The sequence below is a fragment of the Lepisosteus platostomus genome, chromosome 11 (assembly GCF_059453375.1).
Source record: "Lepisosteus platostomus isolate fLepPlt1 chromosome 11, fLepPlt1.hap1, whole genome shotgun sequence".
Lineage (NCBI taxonomy): Eukaryota > Metazoa > Chordata > Actinopteri > Semionotiformes > Lepisosteidae > Lepisosteus > Lepisosteus platostomus.
Window position 1 is genome coordinate 7,872,455 of NC_142621.1, and position 16,774 is coordinate 7,889,228.

Consider the following 16,774-nt stretch of genomic DNA (forward strand, 5'->3'; position numbering starts at 1 on the left):
GTTTTTAGTGATCTTAATCTCCATATCTGTGCAGAGTTGTGGAGTTGCATAAAAACAAAAGAGGAGCTTGCGGCAAGAAAGATTGATTTATTCAAGTTTTTTTTCGTGCTTTCAGTACAGTACAAAAGCTGGAAAATACACACGAACAGCAATTGATTAATTCTTGTGTAGAGGATATGGAATGGAGCATTCCAGACTTCCTCAATTGTGGTGTACAATAAATAAGCGTTCTTTTTTTTAGAAAAGTTGTAAATATGTTGAAATCTGATGATTCAGCCTTTATTTTTGTAATCTTTCACAAAAGCAGCTGGGAAGATGCCCACCTTTCCTTTGCACTTGCCTTCAAACCATTCTTCATTTACTGCAGGGAAAATGGGGGGGAGATTCTCGTTGTTTAGTTATTCCTCCGTTTCCATCAGCATCTTAGCATGTCAGATTACCCTGACATACAGTGTACTCTGGTCCAGTAGGAATACAGTTTTGGACATTTGCTGTTTAATCTGTTTTAGTTCAGGGAGTATATGAGGAGTATAGACGGCCCTGTTCTGTGCAGCTGTTGAGCCTGTATCTACTGATGTTTAGATGTTCATACTGACATACCGCAAGCTCCACTAGGAGGAGCAGTTTATCTCCCCCTGACAGTCTCGTGATTAGCTGTCACCGAGAGAACCCTGGCAGCCTAACCACAGCACTACTCCTAATGTTACTCCAGAGAATCCTAATCCCATTCGGTTATCGGCGTGACCCAGCCTGGAGCTACGGGCTTTACTAAGCGAGCGGGTCCTGTGAGGGGTATTTTTTAATGTCCACATGCGTCACTTTGCACACTATATCCTTAGTTTGGATGCTGAACACTTAATAATGCTTAAGAATGGTTTTCCAAAGAAATGGCATAACCACTTCCTTGTACATTTTCTTAGACTTTAACATTTGGGGGATGCTTTTGTCCAAAACCTGCAACATGAGCAATTTTTCTAACTGGTTTTCTAAAGTGGTAATATTGCTGTTGACTTTGCCTTGAATGAAAGGTACTTATGTTTATCTAGCATTTAAACATAAAACCTTGGTACTTTTTATAGAAGTATTTCATCTTTCGATATCTGAAAGCCTGGTAAGCGTCTTTGAATGAAAATGTTCGGATTTAGAAAGCGCTGCCCTAACGTTCCCCTCTTCTAAAAATAACGTCATATAGAAAATGTGAGAAAGGGTTAGTTACGGGATGCTTACCTTTTGAAATAACTGTGATAACGTCGCCCGAGTTAAACTGCAGATCTTCTGGTTCTGAGGCTTCATAGGAGTAGATCGCTACTACTTGAGGAGACTCATCTTTTGGTGCCATCTCTATGTTCTATCAACAAAAACACAAGATGTGTGCTTTTAATCCATCTGGACATGGTTTCTGTTGCAACTTTCACACTTCTGGTGAACATCTACCCATGTCGCATACCTCCGTTAGTTCACACCAAAGAGTTAGATGGCCGTTCCTCTCTTCTTTCCAAGTGTTTTCCATTTCAGACTCATCCAGCTTCGCCCTCTCTGTGCCATTTTTCTTGTAACTGTGGAGAATCATTGCGTTTGATGCTGGGGTACGGACTTTCTCTTCACTTGCCTCAAGGCAGTGTGAACAGAAACTTTCCTTACCTGAGAGAGATTGTACCTTGGGGCTGGTTCAGTTTCTTGCTGATTGCCTCAAGAACAGCAGTGTAGGAAATTCCTGGCTTCAAGGAAACTGCCACAGTGTATGTGGCATGTACTTTCACAACACACATCTTGGGTTCCTTCGATTGTTCGTCCTGGGGACACAGAATAGAGTATGAAGTTACTTAATTGTTTAAGGTGCTCTGCACTTAGTTTAATTGAATTAGTTTATATTATTGTCCCGCAGCACTGAGGCCCGGGGTTCAAATCCAGACCTAGGATGCCATCTGCATGAAGTTTGTATATTCCCCTGTTTGTTTGGGTTTTCTCCCACAGTCCAAAGATGAACTGGTAGGTTAATTGGCTTCAGGGAAAACTGTCTCTGGAGTGAGTGTGTGCTTGTCTGTGTGTGCCCTGTGATGGACTGGCGTCCTGTCCAGGGTGTGTCCTGCCTTGCGCCCATTGCTTGCTGGGATAGGCTCCTGCTCCACTGGGAGCCTGAATTGGATGAAGTGGTTAAACAATGAATGGATGTATATTTATGCAGTTGTCAGACTGGGTTTAAATACACTAGATGGGAGAGGATATGCTGTAATTAGTCTAGCATTTTCACAATGTATCCTTCTCTGTTAATGATCATGTAATCTCTGAAAAAAATCAAATAAGATATACTGTAAGATCACAAGGTGAGTTTATATACCTTGTTGCCTGCTTTCTCCTCTTTACGACTTGGAACAGAAGGATCCTGCACTGTTTAAAAAAATACATAAAGATGAAAAGTCAACAATATTCTGCTAATAATTTTTTAAGTTGACTTTTAAAATGAGCGCCCCCATTCTGTCGGTGTGCAATGTTCATCTCTTTACAGATGGGGAAGTTTTTCTTTTTTAAAAAGAAAATGTGCCCTGGACAGTCAGTCCCCATCTCTGTCTGTGATTTTCAGGCCTTGGCCTCTGAATTCACACAGGAAAAAGAACTCCAGCCATATTTCAGCTTCACTGATGTTTTTTGTTAATGTAGACTGACCATTGCCTGTTGGAGGTTAGATTAATTTTACTTTGAAATGGATCAAGTCCCAACTGAAGAGAAAAAAGGGTTGCCTTAAATTAACTTTAACCATGGTGGCCTTTTGGTGTCATTCAGGTTAACGGCTGTATTGGGAATGAGTTCCTGTGGGTTACCTTTTCCCCTCGCAGGTCTTACAGGGGCTTCTCCACTGGGTGGCGCTGGAATACTATCGGTTTGCTTCACATCCTGCTAAACGACAGAAAAAGAAGGCACACAGCACCTTAACATCTCCAGGGAAACGTGTGCTTTTGAATAGATGTTTGAAGTGCAAATCGAAATAAGGTTACCTGTTCTTGCCTGGATGATAGTGTTAATTCCACTGGCTCCAGGAAATTGTATGGAACAAGTCCTGTCTGAGAAAATCAGATTCAGTAATTAGAATTACACAAATCGTGTTGATTTTCAGATCCCTTTGTCATAGTTATGATAGCAATATTTGCTTCATCCAGAAGTGTTTGTTGAGCCCCACCATGTTTTCAAACTTTTGTATTCTGTTGTCAACTGAGCTCATTGGAATTCCTCATCTCAAAGACTGCTTTGGACATTGCAGATTCATGGCAATGATAATGGCGTTTCAGAGCAGCCAGCAGGATAAAGGGACCTGTTTTCAGAACACTCACTTTGCCGTTGAAGAAGACCTTAGCCCAGTTGTCAGCCCCCTTCTGCAGGACAAAGACAATGTTCCCCTGCTGCACAGGAAGCTCGTCTGTGGTCTCTGGGATGAACTCATAGCGCACACGATGAGGCTCCCCTTCCAGGGCTCTGCGCACAGGAACAAGGGACTGCTTTCACTCTCTGTGCCCGACCCAGTACTGAACGACCGGGTCACTGTGAAGTCTAGGCAGCCACATTGTTAAACCAGGTGAAGATATTCACCTCCTGTCTTTATCGGGGTGACCTATTTAAAAACGTTACTAAAATACAGTGCAAACATTGCATGCTAGGGGTATATCAGTTAGACATTTAAGAAAATACAGCTATTACCACAAATTATCTTCTTATCTCTTACTGGCTACCTTAAGTAATACAAGCAAATTTCACTTTCTTAAGTGCATTTGTGCTCTTGTCAAAAATGATATATTATTAGTAAGCACACCTCTTACTCACCAAGGCTTTTGATATAAGTAAGCATTTCATTGTACTTGGGTACATACGGCAAAAAATAAACAAACTTGATAATGCTAGGTTCTTAATGTCTTTCATACGCTAATTCTGGAAATTGCATTAAATACTTGGTCTCCTAATTAATTTGTCTGAGCATGTATTCCTCTCTATGGAGCACAGCATATTTTCAAGATGAGACATATCTGGAGAAACAATTTAAAAAATCACCATATTCACCCACTGAAGAAAGCCTTTTATCTTTTTAAATATACTTCACTATGAATACATGCATGTCTCCAGAATACCTGTTATTGACCTATATTGCTAAAGTCTCCACTCTCTGGAGAACACCAGGTGGCAGTATAGGATATTACTGTCCATTCTTTTAACTTTGTCCTTTTTGTTGGTGTTTCAGCCTTTAGGAAAAACGAAAGCATTTGTTTTTATGACTTTGCAGATCTGTTGTAGAACTTACATATGATCCTAGGCTCCATGTTGTGTGTTATTAAGTATAATGCTGTTAAGAAGAGTTAGTTACCTCAGAGTTTCAGGAGCTTTGGTCCTGGACGGAACTTCCTGTACCTGTGCATAAAGACCAGTATTTATTCTTGTTTGTGTAAAAGATGTTAAATTTATAACTACAATATACAAACTAGTCGTTCAAACCTGAAAAGCTGACTGGACATGGATTCATTGTAATTCAGATTTTTGCTAATTACAGGCAACATAATATTTGCATTTTCAAAACTTTCATAAAGCCTTAGAATTTTGAAAAATAAATATTTAAAAGGAAATCTCAATTGTTTTCTCAGTATTGTTCATTGTGATCACTGGGAGGTACAGATAATTAATTGTTATGACTTATTAGTGGACTTTCTAAAGCTTTTATAATAATATTAAGCCAAAGCTCCATTTTTTGTCAGTGATTTGCAATATCAACTCGTGACTAACAGTGATACTCATGGATATGGACTGCACATAAAAGCTGGAGCTACTTTACCTGTGGCTGGAGAGGAGCAAATCCAGAGAAATCGTCTTTGGGAATGATGGATGCTACAACCTATACCAAAGGAAGATCACAGGCTTACTGTTTAGTACTTTTAAAGATAAACATTTCATATTTCTTTAAACCTTCTTAAGGGAACAATCCCTATTTAAACCTGATGACATGAAGATCATGATCTTCATTAACTAAAAAGCAATCAGATTGGTTTTGATTGCAAACAGCAACCAGAGCCAGTGATTTGGGCCTTTCTTGTGTTTATTAACACTCTGATTAACTCTCCTAGCTTGAAATATATGTTTCTGGTGCAAAAATGCACATACAGTGCCTTGCGAAAGTATTCGGCCCCCTTGAACTTTTCAACCTTTTGCCACATTTCAGGCTTCAAACATAAAGATATAAATTTTTTATTTTATGTGAAGAATCACCAACAAGTGGGACACAATTGTGAAGTGGAACGAAATCTATTGGATTTTTGAAACTTTTTTAACTAATAAAAAAATGAAAAGTGGGGCGTGCAAAATTATTCGGCCCCTTTACTTTCAGTGCAGCAAACTCACTCCAGAAGTTCAGCGAGGATCTCTGAATGATCCAATGTTGTCCTAAATGACTGATGGTGATAAATAGAATCCACCTGTGTGTAATCAAGTCTCTGTATAAATGCACCTGCTCTGTGATAGTCTCAAGGTTCTGTTGAAAGCGCAGAGAGCATCATGAAGACCAAGGAACACACCAGGCAGGTCCGTAATACTCTTGTGGAGAAGTTTAAAGCCGGATTTGGATACAAAAAGATTTCCCAAGCTTCAAACATCCCAAGGAGCACTGTGCAAGCGATCATCTTGAAATGGAAGGAGTATCAGACCACTGCAAATCTACCAAGACCTGGCCGTCCCTCTAAACTTTCAGCTCAGACAAGGAGAAGACTGATCAGAGATGCAGCCAAGAGGCCCATGATCAGTCTGGATGAACTGCAGAGAACTACAGCTGAGGTGGGAGAGTCTGTCCATAGGACAACAATCAGTCTTACACTGCACAAATCTGGCCTTTATGGAAGAGTGGCAAGAAGAAAGCCATTTCTCAAAGATATCCATAAAAAGTCTCGTCTAAAGTTTGCCACAAGCCACCTGGGAGACACCCCAAACATGTGGAAGACGGTGCTCTGGTCAGATGAAACCAAAATCGAACTTTTTGGCCACAATGCAAAACGATATGTTTGGCGTAAAAGCAACATAGCTCATCACCCTCAACACACCATCCCCACTGTCAAACATGGTGGTGGCAGCATCATGGTTTGGGCCTGCTTTTCTTCAGCAGGGACAGGGAAGATGGTTAAAATTGAGGGGAAGATGGATGCAGCCAAATACAGGACCATTCTGGATGAAAACCTGTTGGAGTCTGCAAAAGACCTGAAACTGGGACGGAGATTTATCTTCCAACAAGACAATGATCCCAAACATACAGCAAAATCTACAAAGGAATGGTTCACAAATAAACGTATCCAGGTGTTTGAATGGCCAAGTCAAAGTCCAGACCTGAATCCAATCGAGAATCTGTGGAAAGAGCTGAAAACTGCTGTTCACAAACGCTCTCCATCCAACCTCACTGAGCTCGAGCTGTTTTGCAAGGAAGAATGGGCAAGAATTTCAGTCTCTCGATGTGCAAAACTGATAGAGACATACCCCAAGCGACTTGCAGCTGTAATCGCAGCAAAAGGTGGCTCTACAAAGTATTAACGCAAGGGGGCCGAATAATTTTGCACGCCCCACTTTTCATTTTTTTATTAGTTAGAAAAGTTTCAAAAATCCAATAGATTTCGTTCCACTTCACAATTGTGTCCCACTTGTTGGTGATTCTTCACATAAAATAAAAAATTTATATCTTTATGTTTGAAGCCTGAAATGTGGCAAAAGGTTGAAAAGTTCAAGGGGGCCGAATACTTTCGCAAGGCACTGTATAACTGCATTTGCCCACATAATAGCAACAGCTCACCAGGAACACCAATCACCAACCAGATTCTCATCCCTGAAAGAAAGATTCCTTACTGTGGCCTTTCCCAGGTAGTCCTTCTTCTCTAGCTCCGCAACGTGTTGCTTGTTCGGTCTGAAAACTTCACCCGCATGGGCCTCCACAATGTCAAACAGCTTGTGTTTCTGCGCAGAAGACCGCAAGCTTATAGTTTTCACTTAGGAAAGACATCTGAGAGAAAACTGCAATACCAACAGTACCTTACTTGGTTTGGTAAAAGCAAAAATGGCCAAGGAAGGCCAACGACAAGATTTATAATATAATCTGAAATAGACGTTTCCTTTTTTCCTTTCTGACAACATGTCCTGATTAAAATATTAACACTATTATTTTAAAAATGTCTCTTCTGTAGTAACTTCTGTCTCATGCTACAGATATATGATGATCATCTGGAACTAAAATGTTAAAGTACCAATATAACTAACCAGAATGGACTCCAGTGCCCGATCAATGAGACTGTGCTTAGCTTCTGTCTTGAGGTTGAGTGCAGCGTGCAGATTCTCCTCTGCCTTTTCCCATTGTCCTAACTGCGCATGGGCCAGGGCTAGATTGTGAAGGACCTGCACAGAAAACAGGGGAGCTTCTGAGTTTGGGATTCACAGAGAGAAGCCTCACATCTGACAACTGCAGAACATCTCACCTAAACTCTTACAGCCTGTATCTGAGGTGGTATTTACAATATACAGATCTTTTACCTACACATTAAAGTAAGTCACTCTGGGACTGATAGAAAAGAAGCTATTGTGTGAGTAATAGTTCTGGTGAAAAATCTGTGCTTAGAAAGCACAGGGTGCTTCTAAAGTTAGTTGGCCTTTTCACGCAAGTATCATGAAGGATATGAAGTTTGATTGCAATGGAAGCACAATCACAGTTTGAACCTCGGGACTTTTCATTGCTTCACTGTGACTAACACGACTGCCTCTTGTGTCCATGGACATGGTGCACAAGGTGTCTGGTGAACACAGTCAATGTCCTTGAGAGCATAAGACACTGCTGCTATTCTTAGGATTTCTTCCTTCTATTGCTCCCTGTATGTATTGTGAATCAGGCGTTGGTGTATCAAGTACTGATGAGGAAACATGTGACCAGTGAACGATGTGTGATATTCAGAGTCAGTTCCAGGTGTGACAGTGACTCCGTTTCCTCTTTTTTGGTCCACAAAATACAATGCAAAATAGAAAACGAAGAAAAAAAAAACCTTTACCACACTGAACTCTTACCTCACAGCCATACAGCTTAAATCTGAGGCCAAGCAGCTTGTAGTCAATCAGCTGATTTCCACGTAGCTCTGTGAAGGCTTTTTTAAAATCACTTAAAGATTCTTCAAACCTAACTCGGGGAGGTCATAGGGAAACAAATGATGCAGTCAAAGAGAAAGACATTTGTTTGCAAACTCATAAGGGAAACTTAAAAAAACAATTATAACCGATTGTGACGATACAATGCAAGAAAGATTTTTGTTTCTATGGTTCTCATTTCTTTATAATTCCAGCACTTAAAACAAGTCTGCATCTTGTATCACAAGTGTCTTCAATAACTATTAGTTTTTCTAGGTATTTGTGATGGTATTTCTAACAAGAGACAGTCTAGAGGATTGTTTTTATAAACTAGGTTTTATAATGCATATGTAATGTAAGTGTAAGGAAATTTTTAAAGGAAAGCATCAACACCAGGCAGACTTACTTTTGCTGTTTGTAAAATGTTATCCCCCTTTGAAAAAAGGCTACAGCCAAGTGTTCATCCTTCCTGATGCTGTTGTCAAAAGCCTAAAGAATAACAGGAGAATTCGGAAATAAGATAAAAGCTTCCAAATTAAAACAAACTGCGATTTCTGAGGAAATTCTCCCTGAATAATTCAAACTGTTTTGTTCTAATATCAGAAAAAAACCGAGGTGTGTCTGAATATTAATGAAACGTACACTGTTTCTCAACTAGAATATTTTTTTAAAAATCAAAAAAGTCTCGGGTTTGTATTTCAAATATTTGAAATATTACTTAAGAATATTGCTGTTGGTTGTTTAGATTTACAGACCACAGCTTGTATGATACTCGTTTTAAGGAAATCTTTCAAGCACAGATGTGCAATAAATATATGAAATATTGTTTTAGAAATGTGATTCTTTCCACTGATAAATTGCAACAAGTAGTTATCGAGTGAGACTGCTGTTTTCTGCCCTGCAGGTTTACTTCCCCATTTTGAATGACTTGCATTTCAGCAACGACTGAAAGAAAAATGCGTTTGCAGAAGTATAGATTGTGCTTTTCATTCGTGATGGCAATACTGTTTATAACACATATTTTGTGAATTTCCGTGGGAGACCGATTTTGATACGTAAGGGATAATAAAAAATGAAAAACTAAACTGAATTGAGTGGAGACAGAATATGGGTACAAAATTATCTCTCTGTTTCGTGCAAAAACAGTACGTACACAGCCACTGGCAAGTAAACCTCTTATTGCCAGCAGCCTCAAGGTAGATTCCTGCCTTCTGCACTATCGAAAAGAAAAAGCGTACAGCGTATGCTCACCTTCTCTGCTGCATCCAGGTCTTTAGTAATCAAATAAAGGATGCCAATGTTGAAGTATATTTTGGAGTTTTTGTCCACGATATCAGAGAAGACTTTCAGAGCTGTAGCCCAATCCTTTCTGCCCACTGCGGCCGCTCCTTCATCCCACTGTCGGATGGTGTCCAACAGCGACATGGTGTCCGGGCTGTGATAAAAGCTCTTGTCCTCAGCAGGTCAGTGGCAGAGTCCTAATAACGGACAACAACAGCGGGAGCACATCCTCTTGCAGGGGCTGTGAGGCAAGAGTTCCAGGAAATGTTTCTACACTCGGGGCATACGCGCGGAGGAAAACCATTAGAGACCAGCAGACTCGTACCGCCTACCGCACTTTCCGTTCTCAAATTCGTGCAAATTCAGACAAACAGTGATGTGCTCTTCGTTGCACATGTGCAAAACGTTCCTGAGCTTTTGTTTCATTTCACCTGTTACACACCCTGTGTAACTGGAAGGACGTTTTAATCTCTCATCAGTTTTGCGTGTGGCAGCTCAAAAATAAAGGCTTTAAAGTAACCATTTTCCATTTGAACCTTTTTTTAAAATAATTATTTGGGTAGTATACTTTAGATTGCACCTGTCCCCACAAAGCTACCATATTAATGTGATCCAGGGAGATTATGGTCAGATACTTTGTTTCCTGTTTTGACCAAAGAGAAATCTTGTAGCTAACCATAAATGTCTAGGTGTTAGGCTAAAAGCTCTGACTTGACATGCTCTCTCACAGTTGCGTTAGGACCTGTCCTCATTTTGATCATCATCATACACAAGTCAAATCCTGAGATTGACATTGCCTTAATGCACGTTATTTTTTCTGTTTTCTGTGCAATTGTCTGTTAAGATTCCTAGTAAGGTAGTAGTACTGTGGCATCGGATTCCAAGTAGAAAAAGTATGGAAATCCTGCAGTTCCCCAGCCAGTTTCACAGCCACACGGCCATTGTGTTAGATGTAGCACCAGATTTCTTGCTGCCTGTTGCTAAGGGAGAAATACTGGCCCCATTTAGGGTTTCCATAGAATCACTGTGAAAACACAAGGGTAAGCCATAAACTGTACAGGAAACCTCCCAGACTGACAAAACAAACAGAGAACAACGGGTATGTGGCAAAACTTAAAAAAAAAAAAACAAACAAATACAGTATCAGTAATGCTAATCTTTGTATTGCTTTAGTGTATGCTCTCCATTTGTTGAATTATTTTATCTGGTTATTTATGAAAATATTAACAGATAAGGGAGGCAGACAATCTTTTTTCTTGTAATGGTAATGGACAATAAATATTGACTCAGACTGCTCAGTAAAAAAGTAGGCTTGTATCGGTAAATGTACAATTAACTTCTTCACTATTGTTTTAATTATTGTTTCCTAGTTAAAAAAGTATTTTCTGGTCTCTTTCACTGTAAACACTGTGTCTTTATTACCAGCAGTACCTACATTGTCCTATTTTACAAAGTAAGTCTTTGTCATGTTTTCTTTACCAACTAATGATAGTAATGAAGGTGTTTAAGTTTTCTTAATATTGTTTTTAGCTGTTTCACCTTACAGTAGTTCCAAAAATCTATGAAACGTTTTGTCTTTGTATGTATATGTACACCACCATGAGAATTTAAAACTAAAAAGTCCAAATGAGGTTAAGTGTACTGTACCTTTTGTCTTCTGCAGCAGAAAATTTAAACACAGCTTCTCCCTTTATTTTCTTCCTTTCTGAGGCAATGGAAACGGTTGTGGTTCTTGGTGCAGATAAGGACCTGGGGCAGAGTGTTGTCCATGCCCTGCTCCAGGATGGCTCTTTCACAGTGAGAGCAGCAGTCCAGGACACAGGGAGCCCTCTGGCCCAGCAGCTGCAGCAGGCTGGCTCTCAGATAGTCGCAGTCAACTTCAAGAGTGCTTCAGGGCTTCAGGAGGCCTTCAGGGGAGCTCAGAAATGTTTTGCTTCGACCACAACGGATTTTACAGACATGGATGCATTAAAGGTATTGGAGGTTGGGTCTCGGAGTGAGGGCTTGCCTTCTGAAACAGATCCCCTTATTTGTTATTCAGCTCGTCCTGGTGACCCACACACCTGTCGGTTTTCAGTCCATCCCACCGTAATTAGATAATTGAAGCCTTAATTGATCTAAGACGTTGCTTCATTGCAATATTTGCTTTTTGTTTCTAGTCACAAGTTTGGGATTTTATTTCACTTACAAAATACATCGGTTAAAACTCCGACATGTTTAAGAGGCAGGAAAACAAAAACATCAAATTCATCTTTTTCTTATTATTAATTTATACTTTCTTATTTCATTGATTTACTGTTAAGTCAATTAAGGGTTTGATGATGGAACTGAGGGCTCAGTTCAAATTTAAAAACTAAAACGTTTAATTTCAAAGGTAGCAACAGATGTTACAATAAAAATCCGAAATGTCTGAGAATAAAATTTCCACTTTATACCTTCAGTATATAACGCATCATATTTCCAGCGGTTCTGATCATGGTGTGTTTTCAGAATGAAATTCACCAGGGGTATTTGATCGCGGACGCTTGCAAACAACACGGACTAAAGCATGTGGTGTTTCAAGGGGGTCATCATGTGCACAGACGATATGGCTTCCCAGCCAGACACATGGATGCCAAGGCTTGTGTCAATGACTACATGAACGAGATCAGCCTGCCCAAGACTGAGCTCATCCTACCCTTTCTGTACGAGAGTTTCCTGACGACGTTCAAGCCCAAACCCGCAGGACCTAACTTCTACAAGCTAGGTAAGATGGAGCCTACTTAAAGGGGAACTGAGGTCTCAATTTCTCAGACCAGTTTTCAAATCTTGGGAACAAACTAAATTCAACTAAAACTGAGAACAGGAAGCAGTTTCTTAACCCAAGGGTGGCAGGAGTCTGGAGTGAGCTACCCAGCCAGGTTGATGAAATGGAAACCCAGGCATCTTTCAAGAAATGCCTGGACGAGACCCCCTGATTTGTTCGCTCATTTTATGTTCTCCTGTCCTCTTTCCTAACATGATTTCTTTTCTCTCAGACATTCCTGCAGGAGAAACCCCTCTGGATGCCATCAGTGTCAAGCATGTTGGTCTGATCGCAAGTGTATTACTGAAAAACTCCCACAAGTGGATTGGGAAAAGCTGTCCGCTATCTGCTGAGAGACTGACTGTTGACCAATATGCAACCACCTTAAATGAACACTTGCAACCCAGGCAGTTCAAAGATTCCAGGGTAAGCACACTAACACTGCTTTTTAACCCTCAATGGAATGACACAAATGGTACTGAAGTTATTCATTCTGAATTTCTATCTGTGTGTCTTCAGTTGCACACTTTGTTGCTGTATGAAATGGACAACTAGGCAAAGCTGCAGTTAGGCATTTAGTAGCGTCATTCTCTGGGTATTTGAGACATGCTTCCCCCCAGCAAGAATCTTCAAGACCAATTCACTTCAGTTCACTTCAAGCCACAGCCACTGTTTTGTCCTTATTTATTATCTAAACATGGCCTTTAGAAATGTCAGGATATTGGCAAGATCATACGTGCCTGAATTTAACCTGGCTCAGCCCAGGTGCAGAAAGAGCAGGTCGCTTTTGGTTTATGTACATGGGACAAAAAAAACACAGTGTGCTAGGTGCGTGGTACAGAAACTGTGAACCCAAATATGGTAAAAAGCAAAACTGAAATTGTGTAGTATGAGATAGTTCCTTCCTGTGCTCAGTTCATTTTTAATACAGGACACATGTTGCTTTTTTGGCCGACTGGCTATGATTGATTAAATCCCTCAAACACTGATTGGGTTTGTATTCAGGTGTGTAAATTACCTTAATTTTCGCAAATATTGTCTGTTTAAGTCCCAGTAGCAGCAAAACATATTTTAAGAAATTAGTTTAATATCCACATTCTTAATTTGATCTTCATTTAAGTTTGTTTTTGTCAGTGTTAGGATAGCTTTCCCTTATGTGATATACATAAGAAAGGATGCCAACAATAAGAGGATATTCAATCTATCTTGATTGTTTGGTAGTAAATGGGTTATGTAACAAATCCTTACACATAAAGAGATCAACAAATAAAATTGCACTAGTGTCATTGCATTAGAGGTCAGAGTAATAAAACTGGAATGAACAACTCTGCAATGTCAAATTAGAAAGGCTGAGTTGCAAGAAAGCAATGGATATAGGATCTGTTTGCTGTAATTAAACTATATTACTATTGTAGAAACTAATGCTTCTCTTAGGAGAGATCATCCAAAATGGAAACCTTTTAAGTCAAATTGACCTTTCTTTCCCTGCAGATATCTGTGAGAATGTTTGTGGAAAACTATAATGGAGCTGGGGGAGAGGACTTGGGCAACATGTTTGAATTCTGGAAAAAAGGAGCCCAGAAGACGAATGTAGCTTTAACGCACACTCTGTGTCCCGAAACTCAGAGGTTTTCTCAGTGGGTCTCTGAAAACAAAGATTTGATCATCAACAGGCTAGAACAGCATCCTCTGTGAAGTGTTTTCAGACCACATGGGATTGCCTTTTCAGTTTAGCAGAATAAGGTCTACAAAAATGCATAGATAGCAGCCCATCTATGGTGTATTTGCGAGGGTATAATCTGTGCCTGAAGCACACATATCTAAGATTTAAAGGAACACATAAATGCCATGTTGAGACTTTGACTGCTGAGCCTTTTCCAGGTGTCACAACATTGCCAAACCTTTGTTTTTCTTCTCTTCATTTTGCAACATAGAAATAATATTTACTTGTTCCTCTGTAGCAAATGTACACCGTCACAGTCCCCTGCTTAAACATATTCCAGATTTACCCATGCATTTACTTTTTGTTACATTCGACACTTAAAACAGCCTCGCTGATGGTATTCACAATGTCACAGCAAGCTTGTGGTCAAGCAAAAATACTATGAATTTCACATTTAAATTTCAGTGTCAAAAAATCACTAGATAATATAACATCGGCAAATTGCTACCTTAGCTACATGAAATAATACATCCATACTGTTAGTTCAGTAGAATGTGTATAGCAATATTGCCAAAAGTATTATTTTTATTGTAAAAGTGATAATCTTTGCATGGTTGGTAAGAATTTAAACAGTGTTCTGAAATTACATAAAACCTGCTGTTGCCAGATTTACACTTTCAGTCTATAACCTATTCTTGAGTCTAGTAAGAGGACTCAATAGAACAAGTTGTTTATGCAGGGGTAAATACAGTATGCTGTAGGCCTTTCTGCCCTTTGCACAATAAACATGCAATATAAATCCATTGAAAACAGTTTTTGAATGCTTAGAGTGGATTTTGTAACATCTCCAGGGATGCCAGAACCAGCAAAGATGATTTCAACTGATATATACTGTACAGTAGGAAATTAATGATTCAATCCCTCATCTTCTAAAGGTGTGGTAGCTTTCAACCATATACATATTTCTTTCTGGTAAATGAAAAAACAGGTAAAAAACATATATGATTATTTTCAATTAAAACATTTGTTTAAGAAATCCATATCTTTTCAGGAAAATTGTGATAGATTCCATGATAGAAGTGGGTTTTAAGAACTGGTACTGATTACTTTAGCTGCAAGTCTAAGGGGAAGGATTTCTATTCTTCTAAGTAAAGTTAAGGTGATCAAAAGATTGTAAAAATGGTTATTGGAGTGACTGAGGAGTATTGATGACCCTGATCTGATCCATTATTGAATAGACATTTCACTCTATTACATTCATGGTTGGTCTGTGTGACCTGAAATAACATAATTATTAATTATTCATAAGCTAAGTCTTCTGACCTATTCTTTGAGTTACGTTGGCTTGTTTCTGTGTAGACATAGTCCAAAAAGAATTATTCATTTCAATGTTCAATGTTCAGTTAAATATCCAGGCCAGACAAAGTTAGATGAGACTTGATATAAGGCTGCATGAGGAGACAGGCTGGAGTTTGGTTTGAATCCAGATTGCCTGTATTGCAGAATCTGCTAGTCATCACATCACTCAATGGCCCACATTGAGCAGTTACACTCTCTCTTAGATATCCTGTCATTAAGTTTGTGTTTTACGCAGAGACAAATATATTTATATTAAAGCTAGATTCCTCAAGAACAAGCGGACAATTTTCCATTATTACCAAATACCAGTAGTCCAAAAGGAGTGTAAAACAATTTTGTGATGCTTCAGTCTGCTGTGTGAGGACTTCAAATATGGATCTGTATTTTAAAAAAAACTATAACAAACCTGACAATGAAAAATTAGTCACATATGCAATGGATATTCAGAGCGTCATATACAAATCCAATCTGGATTTTCCTTAGAGTTGGAAGTAATTGAATTATCTTTCTACACAAGGAAGTAAAATACATTTTTGTGTACAGTTCACCATTTATATTTGCTAGAAGAACAACTGAAATATTGCAATCTAAGAACACTGAAAAATATTATCGTCGTCCATATATCCATGATCCATCACTGCTTCATTCAGAGGATATTCTTAACCCAGCAGATACAGGGAGCAAACTGGAAATAACACATAGGCAATGTAAAGAGGCCAATTAACATAGCCAGGATGTCTTTGGAAGGCAAGAGGAAACTGCAGCACCCAGAGAATACCTATACAAACCAGAGAAGGCACCCCAGGTGAGAATCTCCACGAAATTCTGAAGTGCACCCGGGCAGTAATGAAGACATGTATTAAGCAGCACTTGAAATATCAAGGAAGACTCATAAAGAAACCATCCTGCCCAAAACTACTGCAGCATTCTCTGCTCATTTATAGTTTTGCTGGCCCTCCCTTTCAAAAACCTGCCTACAGTAAAATTTTTCTCTGCCTTTTCCAAAAATGCTAATGATGAACACCAGCTAGCATCTTAGTTTCGCCTTCGGAAATACTGACAAGTTCTGAAAATTGGCAATCCCCAAATTGTCTTATTTGGAATGAAGAGATTCCAATGACTTTATCATCTAAATGGATTCCATCTGATCACTGGAGATCACTCTTTTGAGCCTCACTCTTTGAAAATACTGCTTGGTCTGGAGCAGCTCACTCTTGAGGTTAGTGCATGTGGAAACATTTAGAAATTTTGAACTCAATGCATGAAGATATTAACAATTCTACGAAAGCATTGAAATATGTTAAGTTTGATCTTTTGAAAATTGGAAAACCTGCTTTCATAAGGGTTTATTAAATTTAAATCTTATGTGTCTCACTTTTCACGATTTTTCAACAGATGAAAACTCTTGCACTACTTAAGTTTTTTTTTTCAAACATTGAAGAAAATATAATAGATGCCTATATTTTAGAGAAAACTGCTATCAGCTATTAAACCTTCTGAATTTAAATTAAAAGTGTAAAACAGAGTAAATCTTTTACAGATGTTTTGGTTATGTTTCATCATGAAAATGA

General features: G+C 39.1%; 2 protein-coding genes across 3 annotated transcripts; one reads left to right on the forward strand and one right to left on the reverse strand.

Annotated features, from left to right (window-relative positions):
• Positions 1-67: 67 nt before the first annotated feature.
• Positions 68-9,742, reverse strand: ncf2 (neutrophil cytosolic factor 2). 2 transcript variants are annotated; one of them, XM_088598193.1, is made up of 15 exons: positions 9,367-9,742; positions 8,522-8,604; positions 8,059-8,167; positions 7,264-7,398; positions 6,856-6,963; positions 4,811-4,870; positions 4,349-4,392; positions 3,327-3,468; positions 2,994-3,059; positions 2,820-2,892; positions 2,339-2,388; positions 1,642-1,793; positions 1,448-1,556; positions 1,228-1,348; positions 68-361 (listed from the first exon to the last, which is right to left on the reverse strand). In XM_088598193.1, exons 1-15 carry the CDS (start codon positions 9,538-9,540, stop codon positions 273-275), a joined length of 1,515 nt encoding a protein of 504 aa, XP_088454319.1. In that variant the 5' UTR covers positions 9,541-9,742; the 3' UTR covers positions 68-272. The 2 variants fall into 2 exon arrangements, with proteins under 2 accessions (XP_088454319.1, XP_088454318.1); XM_088598192.1 differs by having other exon boundaries at positions 2,820-2,895.
• Positions 9,743-10,296: 554 nt separating this feature from the next.
• Positions 10,297-14,657, forward strand: LOC148651903 (nmrA-like family domain-containing protein 1). Its single transcript, XM_088598194.1, has 5 exons — positions 10,297-10,495; positions 11,107-11,370; positions 11,887-12,142; positions 12,414-12,607; positions 13,673-14,657. The coding sequence occupies exons 2-5, from the start codon at positions 11,110-11,112 to the stop codon at positions 13,874-13,876; spliced, it is 915 nt and encodes a 304-aa protein (XP_088454320.1). The 5' UTR covers positions 10,297-10,495; positions 11,107-11,109; the 3' UTR covers positions 13,877-14,657.
• Positions 14,658-16,774: the final 2,117 nt, after the last annotated feature.

What these genes read in the sequence shown, in the direction of transcription:
- ncf2 (XM_088598192.1), bottom strand. Translation starts at nt 9,540, where the DNA reads ATGTCGCTGTTGGACACCATCCGACAGTGGGATGAAGGAGCGGCCGCA. An exon ending in ACTACCTGGGAAAGGCCACA is followed by an intron (nt 4,871 to 6,855) that starts GTAAGGAATCTT and finishes CCTTTGGTATAG; the next exon opens with GTTGTAGCATCCATCATTCC. An exon ending in AGGTCTTCTTCAACGGCAAA is followed by an intron (nt 3,060 to 3,326) that starts GTGAGTGTTCTG and finishes TGATTTTCTCAG; the next exon opens with ACAGGACTTGTTCCATACAA.
- LOC148651903 (XM_088598194.1), top strand. Translation starts at nt 11,110, where the DNA reads ATGGAAACGGTTGTGGTTCTTGGTGCAGATAAGGACCTGGGGCAGAGT. An exon ending in CAGACATGGATGCATTAAAG is followed by an intron (nt 11,371 to 11,886) that starts GTATTGGAGGTT and finishes GTGTGTTTTCAG; the next exon opens with AATGAAATTCACCAGGGGTA. An exon ending in ACCTAACTTCTACAAGCTAG is followed by an intron (nt 12,143 to 12,413) that starts GTAAGATGGAGC and finishes CTTTTCTCTCAG; the next exon opens with ACATTCCTGCAGGAGAAACC.